The 18,647-nt window shown below is 44.6% G+C and overlaps 1 protein-coding gene across 1 annotated transcript in view; it reads left to right on the plus strand.

The window, feature by feature from the left end:
• The first annotated feature begins 1,943 nt into the window (after window positions 1-1,943).
• Window positions 1,944-18,647, plus strand: part of LOC145396351 (uncharacterized) — a 54,922-nt gene continuing 38,218 nt past the window's right edge. The window contains exons 1-9 of the mRNA XM_080269743.1: window positions 1,944-2,002; window positions 2,209-2,318; window positions 3,200-3,400; window positions 3,850-4,154; window positions 6,987-7,154; window positions 8,844-9,031; window positions 9,563-9,751; window positions 11,773-11,800; window positions 13,694-13,834. Coding sequence (XP_080125869.1) covers window positions 1,944-2,002; window positions 2,209-2,318; window positions 3,200-3,400; window positions 3,850-4,154; window positions 6,987-7,154; window positions 8,844-9,031; window positions 9,563-9,751; window positions 11,773-11,800; window positions 13,694-13,834 — 1,389 coding nt within the window. The remainder of the gene's footprint in view (window positions 2,003-2,208; window positions 2,319-3,199; window positions 3,401-3,849; window positions 4,155-6,986; window positions 7,155-8,843; window positions 9,032-9,562; window positions 9,752-11,772; window positions 11,801-13,693; window positions 13,835-18,647) is intronic.

The following is an 18,647-nucleotide window of genomic DNA, read 5'->3' on the forward strand; positions in this document are numbered from 1 at the left end:
AGAGGCTGACTAACTGGACACCAAGAAACTTTCAGAGTAGCAGCAAAAGGCCAGACAGGAGGTGGAGAGATGAGTTAGAGAAATAGGCAGGGAAAACATGGCAAAGATTGACTCAGTCAAGGAATTCGTGGAGAAGGTTGGGGGAGGCCTTTGTTCAGCAGTGGACCTGTAATGACTGCTGATAGATATATATATATATATATATATATATATATATATATATATATATATATATATATATATATTCTCTCTCTGTATGTGTGTGTGTGTGTGTGTGTGTGTGTGTGTGTGTTCTTACCTAAATGTAAGGACACACACACACACACACACACGCGCGCACACACACGCGCGCACGCACACGCGCGCACGCACACGCACACGCACACGCACACACACACACACACACACACACACAGAATTTATATATATATATATATATATATATATATATATATATGAAGTACCCGATCGGCAGGGTGAGCCCGACACCACCACCCCAGCAGAAGAGTGCTGGGGGGTGACACCCACCCCATGAGGAGATGACAGAGAGGCTGTTTTCTCCGACAAGCCATCCAGGCAGGAACGGCATATCTCTCCCGTGACCCCACACTCTTCCCCGTAGCCAGACCACCGGGCAGTGTGCAGTGAAAGTACACTGCACTTCAGCAGAGGAAAGACTCACCAGAATCGGGGTAGGACTTGCAGAAGCAAGGTCCCAAGCAAGCCCTCGGATGCCATATCCACCGGATCAGCCTCCATAAAAGGAGAGGAATCAGGAGGAGCCTCGAGACTTGCTACACCCCAGGGGAGCAGTGGCACAGTAGTGCCCACTGGGTCTACTGTGGGTGGAGTGACCACCTGTTCTCCATCCTCTGCCACCCACCTTCGGGAGCTGGCACGTCGGCACGTCCTACGGATGACCTTCTCCAGTACTCCCCAGGAGGGAGGTGGGCCCAGGGGTAGACTCCACCAGAGATACCACTCAGGACAGGCCACCGGCCATCCCCCAAGGCTGCCCCAACCCTGATGGACGGAGGACAGACTCCACCGGAGCTGCGGCTTTGTCCAGGAGTGCCCACTGGGCCTCCCCCTCCTGACTTCCCCGGGACAGGCGCCCCAGTCCCGACGGTGGAAGGGCAGACTCCACTGGAGCTGTGGCTGTTGCCAGGAATGCCCACCGGAACTCTTCTTCCCGCTGTCACCAGGTTCTGCGGCACCTGGATGAGTCCCCTCAGACCCCTCCTCCGCCCCTGTCCCACGTAAGAGCTCAGGCAGTGCCCAACGGGGCTGCCTGGCCGAAGGAGTGTCCTTCGGGCCTCCCGCTCATGCCCCGGACCTGAGTTTCAGCAGGGTTTGTCAGGCCCGCCAAGCTGGGGAGCAGGCCTCTGACCGCTTCCCCTCTGTGAGTCCTGGAGCTCCTACCGAGGGTAGTGCCTTTTGCTCAGCCCATCCCTCCTGTAGCAGAGTGAGGTGCCCCTCTCCCCGCCTCTCTCTCCGAGAGGGTGGGATCTGCTCCCCCGCAGGTACCCCGCCAGAGACCAGCCTGGGCGAGACATCCCCAAGGCTAGGTGTCCTCTTGCTGCAGCCCCTTCTTCCCCGCCCCAAGGCGCTGTCAGACTTCACTGGAGTGAGGGGCCGCAGTCCACCCCTGATGGCTCCTCCTGCAGGTGAGGTTGCAGCCCCTGGAGTCAGTGGACCACCACCAACGCCTGCAGCAGCCGCCAGACCTCCCCCGGTGCAGACAGCCACGGTCCTCTCCTTATGGCTGCCCCTGCTGGACAAGACCATGGCCCAGCTAGGGCGCCGCCCTCTCCGCACCCAACCCTCGGCCTGGGCCTCACCAGGTCCACCCCCAGGACCCCAACCATGACTAAGGGCCCACGCCTCCTGGCCCTATTCAGCCCCAGTCCAGAGAGCCCTGCATCGCCCAGGGCATCCAAAGAATGAGGGCCACCCACCACGCCACCCGCCAACTCCTACGGGACTCGTGGCAACCCCACAGGTGACCTACTCCTGGACTACACTCCAGACGGCCCGCCCCTGATGCCTGGACGTCACCTGCGGTTCCCAGCATAAGGGCCTCCTGCCTCCCGTGACCTGAGCCCCCCCTCTCCGCCTGCCCCGTGAATAAAAGACTCTGAGGTTGTTTCTCCCCTAGTGCCCGTAAACCCCTACCCCAGTGCACCAGACCACCCCCCATTTCCCCAGTGCTCCCAGTGTCCCCTCCCCCGTGTTACCTTCCCCGTGTGGAACAGTGAACTCCCCACAGAGAAACTCATGCGCAGGATGTGACACCAGGCCACAGGTTGCCCCCAAGTGTGACTATCCTCCCCAGTGTTATACCCAACAGACAGCACCAATGTCACGTCCCCCCCTCCCCCTCCCCCCCAGACCTGTCCATGTCGAGTTAAATCGAAGGTGGGACATTAGGTATACACCCCGTAATCAGCCCCGTAAGGAAGTCTGTGTCACCATAGCATTCTCTCCCCTCCCCCAGCTCCTGTCACGCGAATAGATCGTAAGTGGTATATTCTCCTGTCCTATGTCACGCGAGTATATATATAAGGACCTGAGTATATACTGCCGTCTATGTCAAGCGTTTGGGTATACTGAGATACACGTGACTATTTGCCATATACCTGGGACAAGGCACATCTGGTGTATTGTGTGGACCATACGTATATCGCTGTGTGGGAATTGCTCCATGTAAGGAAAGGTAGATTACTGTGCATTGGTCAAACTCGTCGAACTAGGTGGAAATATTTATTGTAAAAGCCAGCCTTCTGAGATTGTCTTGTTATTTTATGCCACATAGTTTGATCACGGATTGTGTGTGTAGTTGTCTGTTGTTAATATATAAGTGTGCCTCTGACCAGTCGTGTTTGGACTTTCCTTCTTTGCCTGTGGCTGACCTGGTCGAGAACAAAGAACCCAAGGTTGCACCGTACCTGAGCTCGAGAAGTCGGGACTCAGAATACGCTGCATAACAACATATAAACATATATATATATATATTGTATAGGCTATATACTGTATCTATACCTATATCTATCTACCTGTATCTGTCTATCTATATCTATCTATCTGTGTTGCTGTGTGTGTGTGTGTGTGTGTGTGTGTGTGTGTGTGTGTGTGTGTGTGTGTGTGTGTGTGTGTGTAAGATTTGCTTTTATTTCATTTATTATTATACCATGGACAGGCTATACACCACTTCACGAAGCCAGCTACGCAGGGCAAGTAGAAACTGTAAAGCTATTGATGGAGGCTGGGGCAGATATTGAAAATTCTGCTGTGGATGGTGGATGGCGACCGCTACACAGGGCAGCGTTGTGGGGATGGCCAGATGTCATCCATGTACTACTGGATGCAGGAGCTGATATAGAGGCAGAGACAACAGCAGGTAAGCAGTCAGCATCAAAAGTCCCGTTGCTTCTCCTCTCTTTTTTTCCATGGTCTTTGAAAGTTTGTGTGGTGAATCAGCAGCAGCCGACACTGATGACACTGATCTGTGCCCAGTAAAATAATCAGTGCAATTTGCTGTGGATTCAACTTACTGATTCTTAAAGCCCGTGGGGAGAAAAACAGGAAAGATAAGAGAACTCTTGATGTCAGCTCTACCTCACCAGGATGTATGAGGGACTGTTAAATTGCAGGTTCTTGTTGAAGATAAGCTTGTAATAGAAAACAAATAAATATGTGAATATAATAAAGGAAAAGCTTGTGTTTCACGGTATTTATTTTATCTGCTAGTTTGACTTTCCCAACAACGCCCTAAAGATGTGGCAGAATGAGTCCCTTATATCCATGGAATGGTGTTATCCTTCACTGTCTCCTAATTCTTATACACAGGATATCGACCCATTCACTGTGCAGCGATGAGAGGCCACGTGAATGCGTTAGAGGCGCTGGTTGAACGGGGCTGCCAGACTTACGCCAAGGACAGACATGGATCTAGTGCATTGCATTACGCAGTGGGGGGAGGACAACTCAAGACGGCTCAGTGGCTTGTGGTGAGGGGTTGCCTTCCACATGATGCACGCAATGGCGAGAACAGGACGTCAGAGGAACTTGCCCATCTCTATGGGTACCATAATGTGGCATGGTGGCTCCATAAGCTCAATGTGAATGCTTTGCCCCCCAAGCATGAGCACATGGTAAGATAAAGATCTGATTAGCGAAATGCTGAGGCCTTAGTTGCTTGATATCGGCAGTTAGTCTTGTGTATAATGTGGCTGTGTTGATAGTGTTAACCCCTTCACACTAATTGTTAACCCCTTCACACTAAGGATGGTATACGAATGTTCTGAGCAAGAAAGGTCAGTGTGCCAAGGATGGTATGTATATGATTTGGATAACTGTGGCTGTGTTTGACTGCTTCTGCATTCAAGCCAGCCTGGTATCCCAAGCTTCAACAGTCCACCTAGCATTAAAAACATGTTTCTCTTACTGCCCGACCCCACGAACTTCTATTCTGAACTCTAAATAGCACCGTTGTGAGTTGGACGAGGACAAAATACATGTAACCCAGAAGTTTGCTGATGTAATCAATGAATTTCTATCACTTTTTATTTTATTTTATTATTATTATTATTATTATTATTATTATTATTATTATTAGCATGTGAGGTGATGTGTGGGATGAAGAGAAGACGAAAGGGGATGCAGGGAACAGCATGGTGGACTGAAGAGATAAGAGAGGCTGTGGCACAAAAGGAGAAAGCATATAGTGAGTGAATGAGAAACAGGGGCGTCGAAGAAGTTGAGAGACGGAAGAGAGAGTTATATGTGGAGAGGAAGAGAGAGGTGAAAGACTAGTAAGAGAAAGTAAGAAGAGAGTGGATGAGGAATTTGGAAGGAATTTATGTGTAAAGTGGAGGGACTGTAAGAAAATGTTCTGGAAAGAGGTAAAGAGAGTTAGACAGGGTGGCAATGAAGCTAGTCAGGGAGTGAAAGATAAAAACGGTAGATTACTAATGGAGAAGGGAGAAAAAGTGAGCAGATGGAGAGAATACTTTAATGAATTGTTGAACATAGAGAATGAAAGTAATGCAAGTATAAGTGGCTGGGGAATGGCTGGGAGAGGGAGGGATGTGAAAAGAGAGGAATAAATCAGTAGGATAGAAGTTGTGGAAGCAATGAAGAAAGTTAAAATGAGAAAGCCCCAGGAGTTGATGGAGTGTGTGGTGAAATGGTGAAGCATGGGGAAGAGATGGTAGTAGAATGGATGCGGAAGATGTGCAGATTGGCCTGGGAGGAAGGTAGAGTCCCGGAGGATTGGAAGTCAGGTATAATTATTCCCATGCACAAAAGAAAAGGGGAAAAAGAAGTGTGTGGTAATCATAGGGGCATCTTCTTAGTGTAATAGGAAAAGTATATGGTAGGATACTTAATGACAGAGTTAGGGAAATAACAGAGGAATTAGTTGGAGAAGGACAGGGAGGATTTAGGAAGGGACGAGGTTGTGTAGATCAGATATTCATGCTTGGATCTTTAGTGGAAAAGTTTCTAGAGAAGGGAAAGAAGTTGTATGCAGCCTTCATGGGTCTGAAGAAGGCATATGACAGGGTGGATAGACAAGGATTGTGGAAAGTATTAAGAATATAATTATGGAGTTGATGGGAAGTTGTTGAAGGCCGTGAAGAGTATGTATGATGGTGCTAAGGCTGCTGTGCGTGTGAATAGTGACCTGAGTGAATTTTTCTATTTGAAGGTTGGATTGAAACAAGGATGTGTCATGTCTCCATGGTTGTTCAGTCTGTCCATGGATGGGGTTATAAAAGAGATACAAGGTAGGGCAGTGGATGTTGGAGCGGACCTAGTGAGAGAGGGCAGTGTTTTGGATAACTCCCTGTGCTGTTGTGTGCAGATGATACTGTGTTGTTGAGTGAAGACGAAGGGGAGCTGCAACGCATGGTGGGTGAGTTTGGGAGAGTGTGTAAGAAACGGAATCTAAAGGTGAATGTAGGGAAGAGTAAAGTTATTGTCTTCGAGAGATGTGAAGTCAGTGAATGTACAGTGAGATTGGATGGGGAGGAAATGGAGAATGTGAGTGCGTTTAAGTACTTGGGTAGTGTGATGAGTAAGGATGGAAGTTTGGAGGGTGAAGTGCTTGAAAGGGTGCAGCAGGGAAGAAAGGTTGCTGGTTCCTTGAAAGCAGTGATAAGAAACAGGGAAGTGAGCATGGAAGTGAAAAAGCTACTACATGACAGTATTGTGATACCAACCCTAACATATGGAAGTGAAGCTTGGACGTTGTTGGAGGGACAGAAGTCAAGAGTGAGAGCAGTGGAAATGAGTTATTTAAGAGGAGCCTGTGGAGTCACATGGAGAGACAGGCTGACGAATGAGAAGTGGAGGAGTGTTGTGGTGTGGATGTGGATGTGATAGGAAGCGTTGGGAGAAACACATTGAGGTGGTTTGGCCATGTGGAGAGGATGGAGAGTGAGAGACTGACGAGGAGAGTGTATGTGAGTGAGGCGGAGGGGGGGAGAGGAAGTGGGAGGCCATAGATGCGATGGAGGGATGGAATGGAGAGGTATATGAGAGAGGGGGGTGTCAGCTGGGAACAGGGCAGTGAAATGTCGTGGGACAGAGTGACATGGAGGCCATTTGTTTGTGGCCACCCCTTACGGGATTAAGGCGTCTGGCAATAGACAGATAGATAGAGCATTGTTATTATATTATTATTATTATTATTATTATTATTATTATTATTATTATTATTTGCTTCTGGGAGGTAAACTCAGTAAGACGTGGGGCGAGGTTGTGTGTGCTGTCATTGAATCTGGAGGTAGCCTGTTACTTGAGAGCTGGCACAGTATACAAGGTGGAGGAATGCTACGGAAAATCTTCTAACAAAATTTTTAAAAAGTGTAAAACCAAAAGCGATGATGATGATGATGATGATGACAGGAATTCAATAAAATGTTTGCTTCTTGTCATGTCTTTTCAGAGAGAGATGTTAATAGCAATACTCACATTAACAGGGCAGAGTCCTGGAGGAATATGAACGAATAGGAGATATCTCAGTGAGGTGGGCGCAGGACGGGGAATATAACCTAATATCTGACCAACTGCCTTTTCGTCCTTGGAGGATTCACTACCAGGACTCACGGGGCTGGACACCATTGCACCACGCGGCCTTCAACAACAAGGTCAGTAACTAAATGTCATTGGTTATACAGGGTGACTGAAGCTGGTTGGCCACATTTCAAGGTGTTCCCCCAAATTTGTAAAATTGTTTTGAAAGATTAAATAGCAACATGCAGAGCAACTTCTTTAATTTTGAATATATCCTGGTGTTACGTCAGTAGGATTAGGTTAGTGTTTTATATCTGGAGATGTGAGGAATATTCAGTGAATCAGTGACAGTAGTCAAACAGTGAGAGTAATCAGTGAAGGATGGAGTAGTCAAACTGAGTCAGTAAGCAGGGTCGTAATTTCTGGGGGGCTAGAGGGGCTATAGTCCCTCCAATATTTTCTGTATATTAATTAGTCAAAACTTGAGCCAAGATTGAAGGCTTATGAGGCTGACCTTGAAAAAAAAAAAAAAAAAAAAAAAAGAAAAGCCTTGAGTAGTTTTGTTGAAAATTCAAACAAATCTACGTGTGTTTGGTCGAATATTTCTAAATTTGATCCAAACTAAATCGTAATAGTACTTAGATATTGATTATTTTATGATTTCCAAAATATAAAGGCAGGCCTGTATATTTCAACCTGAATCCTACCGCAGGCGTGAAATAACAATCGTGGTAAAGGTGCAGCATAGTGCAATAAAAATGTAAAATGACCAAATTATTAAAGTAAGTCACAATTTGAGTTGAAAGTTCAGACTTGCAGAAAGTGAAGCCTTTTATTTAAACACCCATATCCATCATTAAACATACGTGCCTCATTAAACATCAGATTTTAGGTAGAATCATCTTTAAAATATCGGATAGTCTGCAAAATGAAGCGTTTCTGTTTAAAGTTTGTATCACGGAGTTACATACATTTGGGCCAGCCTCCCAAAAACTTCTATTGAAACTTACGGGCCTGGTAAGTGAGAGTTAGTCAGCTAGTGAATGAGTAGTAGTGAGTGAAGGACACAGGTAATGTCGAAAAGTCAAAGTCAGTGTTTTGCAACTGTGTTTCAGCTGTACTTGGAAGGAATAAAACCCAGAAATGTTCAGCTGCCTTTGATTAGCTGTCTGGCCTGTCTGTGTGCTGTTCTTGATGTATTAGTGGAAACCCTGTGGCTGTAACAGTTGGCGTCAGGGGTGGAGAGATGTTTTGACGAGAAATGGAGATGTATGGACAGGTTGACGAAACAGCAGGCGTATTTCTGGCAGATATATTGGCAGTGTTAATGGATATGCAAGAAGAATGAAAGAACTATCACGAAGAATAAAAGAAAACTATACTTGCAGTGTTGAGAGATCATGTAGAACAAGAGAAGTATTGGGAAGCAAAGCATGAAGAACAAAAGAAATATTATGAAGAAGAAAAGAAATTATATGAACTAAAGAAATATTGTGAAGAACAAAATTAATATCATAAGGCAGAAAAAAACATTATGAAGAACAAAAAATATATACTAGTAGTGTCTAGAGCAAAGCAAGATGAACCAAAGAAATCAAGAAAATGAAAATGAAGCGCAAGCACCCACCACATGCCTCAAGACTAGAGGAGCATCAGGATGGGACCAGGAAAGTTAAGCGTCAACTAGAGGTGGTATACTGTACAGCAAGGTAGAGAGAATAACCGACCAGGTACGAGAAGTGAGGGAAGAGGTTTCCTGCATGGTGGAGAACAGAGTGAGAAGTGAGGTCAGAGTCTTTGAACAATGTTTGGATGAGGATCAGCATTCAGTACACCCCTTAGGTGCCAGTGACAGGTGCCCAGAGGGGGATGGTGAGATTGAGGGATTAGCGTACCCAATGGTTGTTGACACAGGATCTGAGAGGCAGCTGGAAGTGGTGAGTCATGGGCAGCATCTAGAGACCTCACAGTGGCTGTGGGGAGTTAAAGGGCACTGGGGTTTGGGGAACAGGTTCGTGTCGGGATGCAGCAAGGAGGTAAGGAAGAGACCCTGGCCATGTGTAGTGCCGACACCGGGGACTCCTGCATCATGGGTTTGGACTGTCTGGTGTCCCACTGCTGTCCGCATGGCTTTCATTCAGTGCTCATGCAGCTAGACGGAAGGATTTTCCTTTGAGAGTCGTGGAGCCTGGAGGAATACGTGTGACGAGCAGACAGACTACATTCATCCACCCCTGAGTTGAGATGCTGCTGCCCTGAAAGATCTACGACACGCTGCATACTACCCTGGGATTTGTGGAGCACATGAGCCATGGCATGATAGACGGGGGAGTTATGGTGGGCAGGACCTTAGTTGACCCTATGGCTGAAAATGTACCCGTTGTCGTAGCCAACTTTTCACTCCGTCCTAAGAATATACATCATGGCACAGCTGTAGGGCTGTGCCAAGAAGTCAGTCAGGAGTCAATGAACAGTTTATGCAAGAGGGGTATGCTTGAGCTCCAGGAGGAACTATCTGACACCAGTGGGATCTTTTTGCCAGGGGTGCCCAGTTGCACAGGCTCTTGGCGAGAACTGATGTATTTTCCACACGAAACGAACCTGGAAAGTGCACTTGGAGTGGAGGTGAGGACCCATTGGACACCGGGGCTGAAAGGAGTGCCTACGAGGAGGATGGAGTTGACAGCACTGGCAATCCAGGTCTTCACACCGTGGGACTTAGACAGGAGAGGTAACGACAACGATTCATTATTTTGGAAACTTATGCATACATGCATGGTTATAGGCAGGATTAGGTGGCTGTGTTTTGGACGACACAGTTTTGAAGGAGGGGCAGTGCTTTTCTGGTAGGATAAGGTTAGTGTTTTATATTTGGAGGTATGACGAACATTCCAGAAATTAAGTGTTGTGCCTTAGAATGAGGCCAATGTTTACATCTGGAGATGTGAGGAACATTCTGGAGATTCTGGCAGGTCTGTTTTATTCTCTCTCTATCATACCCTAGGAATTGGTTCTTGTCATTGTTGTTGCTGTGTATTGTTAATTTAAGTGCAATATTGCATCTGAAAATGCGAGTTCTCTACTAGACCATTTTGGGCTGCTCTAGTAGGGGAAGCCGGGGGGGGGGGGTTATATTACAAAACCCACCTTCCTTGGAGTCAGGTACCCAAGAGTGACAAAGTGAGTTGTGTGTGTGGGAGTTCAGTTTTTTTTCGCCACTGAACAGGATTAGTGAGTCAAACAGTGAGAGTAATCAGTGAAGGACAGAGTAGTCAGACGAGAGTCAGTAAGTGAGAGTTAGTCAGGTAATGAATAAGTATTAATGAGTGAAGGTAAGAGTTGTGGTGGGAGAGAAAAGTCAGTATTTTAGAACTGTACCTCAGCTGTGCTTAGAAGGAATAAAACCCAGAAGTGTTCAACTGCTTTTGATTTGGCGTGTCTACATTTTGTTCTCGATGTGTCAGTGAACCCTTAAAGTTATGTGGTTTGAACATTCCAGGAAGTGTATAATTTTAATGCTTGTGGAGGATGGAATAATTACTACTTAATAGTTGATACTTGTGGTGCAGTGCATGCAGTGTATGGCCCAACTGACATAATATACCATACATATTATTTAATGAATAAAATGACAAATTAAAGATTGCTAACAACTACTCATAATCGGGCAGACTTCATTTAGCAGTTAGTATTGCACAGGTGATCCATTCATAGAACAAATGCCATTGGCAACACAAATGTGTGGCATATATAGCATTGCTTAGCACACTGTGACCCATGTACCATACATACAATGCTTCCATCTAGTTCAAGTTATTTTCTTTCAGCCCTACTGGTCTGTCTTTCTTTTGTCTTCATTTTACAGTTAGTGCCAAGTTTTCCTTGCCCTGGCACTTATATCAGCGTGATCTCTCTCTCTCTCTCTCTCTCTCTCTCTCTCTCTCTCTCTCTCTCTCTCTCTCTCTCTCTCTCTCTCTCTCTCTCGATCAATAGACTATAGTAATGAAGGCTAACCTACCTTTGCATCCATTATTCATTTCCCAGTAAACTGTTATGACTGCTGTTTCGAATCCCTCCACAACCCGTCTCATGGAGAGCTTCAATATTCATATAAGTTTTGAGATCATGGGAGGTGTAAGGACTTGCTTAGAATATTAGATAACGATGTCAGGGTTACATATTAGAAGAAGCACATTCCAGTGATTCCTCTACCAGTCATTTTAAATTTTCTAATAATGCTCCTTCTGTGTTTTTGTTGAAAATTATTTTTATACACTATAGGAGGGCCAGATCAAATTTTCCACGTGTTTGTATTTCCAGACAGTAAAACCTGAGATTCTGTCCGAGATTCTTTGGACTGCCCCATCAGCGTTATGTTCCTTCCTCTGTCATGGCGACGCACTGAATTTGCTGATGTCAGAGTTAACTGTTGTGTTAGTAACCAAATACTTTTTTTGACGGCATATACTTTAACTGGGAAAGAATTTTTCCCTGATAATTGACAAAGTTTAAGTAATATCTTTACATTCCTACATCTGGTGATATTGTAACCATGGAATTATAAGTATCTTAAACGATACACTTAAGTGTACCTTACTCGAGGACACCTTTCCCCAGTAAGTGTTAATTACATTGGTCTAGCACACATCCTCACAGGTGACATTATGAAGCAGGATCATTTCTCCTTTTACCTTGTTTTATCCTTTATTTCAGAACCAGTGTTGTCTGTCAGTATGATTCATTTTATTCCAGAATCCTACTGCAGGTTACGGAAACTAGGGTCCGTATCTCGCTAGTTAAGGAAGCTCCCTAACACCTCTTCCTTAGCGATTTTATTTTATATATGACTGGTTAATATCTTTCTGCATGTCATTTATACAAAGCAAAGCAGGATTAGAAGAATTTACACAACAGTGGAGAGGACACTAAGATGTAATAAGCAAAGTAAATCACTAAGGAAAAGGTGTTAGGGATATTCCCAAGGGGGGAGGGGATTTTCAAGTGCGTCTTCCTTACTATTTATTTTTGCATATGGCACATTAATATACCCATTCATGTTGTTTATACAAACTTCTTACACATGCAAGAGAATAGTGAGAATAAACGTGCAAAATAAATCGCTAAGGAGAAGATAATAGGAAGACTTTAAAGGCAAGGAAATGTGTAGAAATATTTCATATCTTTAGCCCTTCCTTGAGAATGAACTTCCTTGAGAATTAATGACTTCCTTGAGAATTATTATAAACTTCCTTGAGAACTATTATTAGCTCCCTTAAGTATAATAAGAAATGGGGAAGTGAGCATGGAAGTAAAAAAAAGTCTCTGCATGATAGTATTGTGATACCAACTCTAACGTATGGAAGTGAAACTTGGACCTTGTTAGAAGGACACAAGTCAGGAGTGAGAACAGTGAAAATGAGTTATTTGAGAGGAGACCGTGGAGTTACATGGAACGACAGACTGACTCATGAAGAAGTGAAGGAGTGTTGTGGTGGGGATGTGGATAGAAAGCGTTAGGAGAAATACATTGAGGTGATTTGGCCATGTGGTGAGGATGGAGAGCGAGAGACTAACGAGGACAGTGTACTGTACGTGAGCGAGGTGGAGGGGGGAGAGGGAGGGGAGGGCCAAGGATGAGGTGGTGGGATGGAATGGAGAAGTATATGAGAGAGGGGTGTGTGAGTTGGGGGTAGGGCAGTGAAATGGGTGATTTTATTTTTATTTTTTTTTTTTATGTGTCTGACTCTGGGCATAGGCTTCACAGCCTGCTTTCAAGGCCCAGTAGTCCTCCTACGTTCCGTACACCTCCACATGTCACCACTTCGGCGCTAACACCCACCGTCCATATTGAATACAACATACAGGACTGTTGTATTGGTATTAGGGGGGGTATTTTTACGACATGTCGGGGGGTCATCTGGTAGATCACTAAAGTCTGATTTTATGAAATTCAAATCCTTAAACTGCTCCCTGCCTCAGCGGGATTTGAACCTGGGTCCGTCAGGACTGCAGGCCAACTCTCTCCCGATTGAGCCACCGCCTCCCCCTGCCACCGCCTCCCCCATGGAGGTGAACTGTTTGTGGTCAACCCTTATGGGACTGAGGCGTCTGGCAATAGATAGGTAGACTGAAGAAGAATATAATTACCTTCCTTGAGAATTATGAACTTCGACTGGACACTAATAGAAAACTAATGTTAAGTTTGTTATGGAGTCTGGGTCCGGCTTTGTAGTGACCATTATAAGGATCATCAGAGGAGAATTTCTGAACGCCACTGATACTCATGCTAAAGACCGCATTCTCTCGGCCTCAGCACACTTTGTAGAGCCTCTTCCCTAACGATTTATGTGGTGTATTAAACCTGATGATTCGCATATATGTTCTTTGTTTTTGTACTTTGTAAGTTGTATTCTCATCGCTTAAGGAAGTTCCCTAATTCCTCTTCTTTAGCAATTTACTTTTAGATATAAACAGTTCATATAATTATGGACGTTAATTATAAAGGGTATGGTGATATCAGAATGATTTGAATAGCATTGATAAGGATAGCAAGTGTAATAAGGAAAATAAATTGATTAGGAAAATGTGTTACGGAGCTTCCTTTACCGACGAGAATACACGCCCTGGTCTGTCTTATAATATGTACGTTATACTAATGCAAGTGACCCTACAGGAAGCCAGCATTAAGGCGTTAATAACCCTGGGTGCCCTGCCACTGTCCTTCAGCAACAAGCAGGAGACGCCGGCTGACTTGGCCCGATCCAGAGGCCACACTGACCTGGCACAGCTCCTTACCGTCACACCTGCACACCTGGTTAGAGAGAGAGAGAGAGAGAGAGAGATTCATGGTTGATATGGTGAAAAAAAATTTGATTGGCCACCTAATGTGGCGATAATGTAATCGCCTGTGTGTGTGTGCATGTGTGTTTTATGCAAGGAAAGGGAACCAAAGGCCAGAAGCCTGCAAATTGTTCCCTCCAAGAAAAAACAAAAACAAGATAACAGACAGCCAAATTCAAGATCCGTTCATTTCAGGATGCCTGGACACACTGCGCTTTAAAGACTGGAGATCATCAATCAATCAATCAATCAATCATTTCCTGTGGCACCCTCGGGGATGCATAGGGCCTCGATGAACTCACACCACCACATCCTATCTTGTGCTAACTCCTCAAGATCTCCCCAACACTCATCTCCAGCTTCCCGTCTCATTGTCCTCACCCACGTCTCTTTTGGCCTTCCTCTACCTCTCCTACCAAGTGCCACCCACCCTGGTGTACCTCGTACTATTCCCTGTCTCCTATACACATGTCCTAGCCACTTCCATCGTGAGAATCTAACATATTCATCGATCGGCTGCACTCCCGTTATTTCTCTAATTCTACTATTTGGTATCCTTTCCCACCACTTAACTCCTAATATTCTTCTAAGTGCTTTATTTTCAAACACCATGAATTTATTTTCCATAGTCACTGTGCTGTACCAAGACTCGTGTCCATAAATTAAGATACTCCTAACCATTACCTTATAAAGTTTGATTTTTGTATGCACAGAAAAATTGTTATTATTCCAGATATTTTTAAGCATTCCCATTGCCTGATTAGCCTTCTTTAACCTTTCCTCGAATTCAAAGTTCAAAGAACCATCCTTGGCTAAATAAGTACCTAAATATTTAAACCTATCAACTTGCTTTACAACCATACCTCCAATTACACATTCCTGCGCATTTTCCATATTCATATTGATTATTTCAGTTTTTCCACAATTAATAACCAAACCCACCTTGCGACCTTCACTCACCAAACAGTCCAACACTCTCTGCATCTCTTCTGGCCCATCACAAATCAAAACTATATCATCTGCATAATCTAAATCCAAAAGTTTCCTGTTCTCTCCCCAAAGTATACCTGCACCGGTTTCTGTTCCAACGCGTTTCATAATGTAATCAATGACCAATATAAACAGTAAAGGCGATAGAACACCACCTTGAATTACTCCGGACTTGACTTCAAACGAATCACTCAGACAACCATCAACCATCATAGGCAATAGAAAATACAGATAGAGGGAGACAGTTCCTGAGTCGGCCTGTTGCTTACATGAAGGACTGGGAGTAACGGTAAACTCTTGCATTAGTGAGTTGGACAAAAAAGGGATGAGAATTTGTTAACAGACGGGTGCTACGTGCCTGCTGTAGTGGTGGAGGGATGCAAGCAGCCAGGTCAGAGGAGTAGTGACCATTAAAGTAGCGATAGAAAAGAGATAAAGATGCAACAGTGCGGCGAAGAGACAGAGCTTGAAGGGAGCCAGTAAGAGGAGGAGAGTTAATGAGACAAAAAGCCTTTGACTCCACCCTACCGAGAAGTGCTGTTTGCAGGGAGCCTCCTAACACATCAGAGTTGTACTCTACACAAGGGCGAATAAAACCCCTGTATAAAGTCAACAACTGTGCATGGGTAAAGAAGGTATGGAGTCGGCTTCGAACACTTAGTCTTTTGGATGCAGATTTCACTAGAGAGGTAATATGTTCTTTCCAAGATAAATCCCGAGAGAATGAAACACCAAGTTTGTTTAAAGATGATGCAGGATTGAGCTGGATAGTGTTAAAATTTAATGGTTACTCCTGTGGAAGATCGTCTTGCTGATAGACATAAGAACTGAGTTTTTGAAGCATTAAAAACAACAGGAATATCTTTACCCAAATTAGAGATATGAGCCAAGTGAGACATTAGGTGTGCCATAGCCTCATCCCTTGTTTGTTGAAGCAGTTACTGAGATGGACGCTGCGGAAAGCGAATGGAAAGGTGAAGTGTGGAGTCATCAATGTATGGGTGGATAGGGTTAGATGTACAACCTAGGTCATTGATGAATAAAAGGAAGAGAGTTGGTGATAGGATAGAGCCCTGAGGAACACCACTACTGATAGCTCTAGAAGAAGAACAGTGGCCATCTACAACAGTGGGTTACTGAAATATCTCAAAATAAAGTGTGCAGATTGTATCCAAACTTTGTGATCAGTATGCTGAGGTATGTGGCTTAAACTTTTGAGATTAAAAGGCGACGGTGCGATGATATGCCTCCAATTACCAGGGGAGCTTGCAACAAAAATGATAGTGTGATATTTAACTTAGTAGGAATAAACTTCATTAGGACTGTCACCTAATATGACTTCACATTTTTTGATCACCCGCCTAGCAAGGGAGTACAGTAATTGCCTGCATCTGTGAGTGTGTGTTAGTGTGCGTGCATATGTGCTTCTGTTTTCTGTCTGTTGCCAAAGTATCTCAAAATCAGGTGGACAAATTGTATACAAACTTTGTGGGCAGCATCCCCGGATATGTGGCTTGAACTTATTAGATATTGGCCAAGTTGCTATTGGTTTGTTTCCGATTGCCAGAGGACCTTAGTCAGAACACATTTTTGTCCATATCTCAGCCACGGATTGAGATATTGACGTGAACATTTTTGGCAAGCGGTATGCATTCATGGGCGAATGCTTTGGCTGTCTTTGTTGGTATAATCCTTTGTGATATACTGTACATTAATACTTTTCATATACCCATTCTCTCTCTGCTTTTACCAGGTTAACACTAGTTTACGCATCCAGTTCACAGTTAAAAGAACCCGATGGCATCTTCCTTCTCTTTTCTACTTTGATGGCTCTGTCGCTATTTCTTCTACTGATAAAGCAGATCTCTTCACTCAGACTTTCTCCTCCAGTTCCACCTTAGATGATTCCAGTGCTGTTCCTCCATCACTTCCCCCCTCAGACTTCCTTATGGCTGACATGAAAATTTCTTCAGCTGATGTATTTTCTGCCATCACTGGCCTCAGTACTAAAATGCATATGGGCCTGATGGAGTCCCTCCTGTTGTCCTCAAGAACTGTGCTTCTGTGCTTACACCCTGCTTAGGTAAACTCTATTGTCTTTGTCTATCAACTTGTACCTTTCCTTCTTGCTGGAAGTTTGCTCTCATTCAGCCAGTCTCAAAGAAGGGTGACCATTCCCAACCCTCTAACTATCGTCATATTGCTTTAACATCATGTGTCTACAAAGTTTTCGAGTCTATTCTTAACAGAAAAATTTGAAAGCATCTTTTCTATCATAACCTTCTTTCTGATCGTCAGTATGGGTTCAGTCAGGGACGCTCCACTGGCGATCTTCTCGCCTACTTTTCAGACTCCTGGTCACCCTCCTTTCGGGACTTTGGCGAAAGTTTTGCCATTGCACTTGACATCTCAAAGGCTTTCGATCGAGTATGGCATAAATCTTTAATTTCCAAACTGCCATCTTAAGGTTTCTATCCTTCTATCTGTGCCTTCATCTATAGCTTCCTTTCTGCTCGTTCTATAGCCGCTGTTGTAGACGGCCATCGTTCTTCTGCTAGATCTATAAACAGTGGTGTTCCTCAGGGCTCTGTCCTATCACCAACTCTCTTTCTTTTATTCATCGATGACCTTCTAAGCTGTACATCTAACCCTATCCACTCATGCACTGATGATTTCACCCTTCACCTCTCCATTCAGTTCTCGCAACGTCCATCTCAGCAGTTACTTCAACAAACAAGGGATGAGGCTATGGCACACCTAATGTCTGACTTGGCTTGTATCTCTGACTGGGGTAAAAATAATATGGTTGTTTTTAATGCATCAAAGAATCAGTTCTTACACCTTTCAACTCGACAAAATCTTCCACAGGAGTACCCACTAATGTTAAATAATATCCAGCTCAATCCTGCATCATCCTTGAACATGCTTGGGGTTTCATTCACTCGGGATTTATCTTGGAAAGATCATATTACATCCCTTGTAAAATCTGCTTCCAAGAGATTAGGCGTGCTAAGCTGACTCCGTACCTTCTTTACCCCTGCACAGTTATTGATTCTACAGTATACACGGGTTTTGTTCGCCCCTGTGTAGAGTACAACTCTTATATGTGGGGAGGCTCCCCACATACAGGTCTTCTCAATAGGGTGGAGTCAAAGGCTTTTCGTCTCATTAACTCTCCTCCCCTTACTGGCTTCCATCAAGCTCTGTCTCTTTGCTGCACTGTTGCATCTTTATGTCTTTTCTGTCTCTGCATCAATGGTCACTGCTCCTCTAAACTGTCTGTTTGCATCCCTCCACCTCTTATGACGAGCACGTAGCACCTGTTTAGCAACAAACTCTCATCCCTTTGCTGTCCAATCCTCTAATGCAAGAGTTAACCGTTACTCCCCGTCCTTCATTTATGCAACAGGTCAACTCTGGAACTGTCTCCCTCTTTGTGTATTTCCTGCTAGCTATGATCTCCAGACTTTCAAACGCAGTGTGTCCAGGCATCTTGAATTGAACGGATCTTGAATTTGGCTCTCTTTTGTATTGTGTTTATTTTTCTTGGAAGGAACAGTCTGCAGGCTCCTGGCCTTCGGTTCCTTCCTCCTTACATAAATGAAAAAGACAGTCAGAATGCCGGGTAAATCGGTTCTCCTTGTTTTTTCTGCTAACCTGGCAGTAAAATTAGGGAGTTGGATATAAATCCTTTCAGGCACGGACTTGAATCGAGTCTTTAAATACCATCCTGTACAGCGCATCATTATGCACATCATGTCAAACACAGGAGGACACAAGTTTCCCGCCGATGTGTG

This window comes from Coenobita brevimanus, chromosome 37 (genome assembly GCF_032717465.1).
Source record: "Coenobita brevimanus isolate Jiangsu-jjx chromosome 37, ASM3271746v2, whole genome shotgun sequence".
NCBI classification, from domain to species: Eukaryota; Metazoa; Arthropoda; class Malacostraca; order Decapoda; family Coenobitidae; genus Coenobita; species Coenobita brevimanus.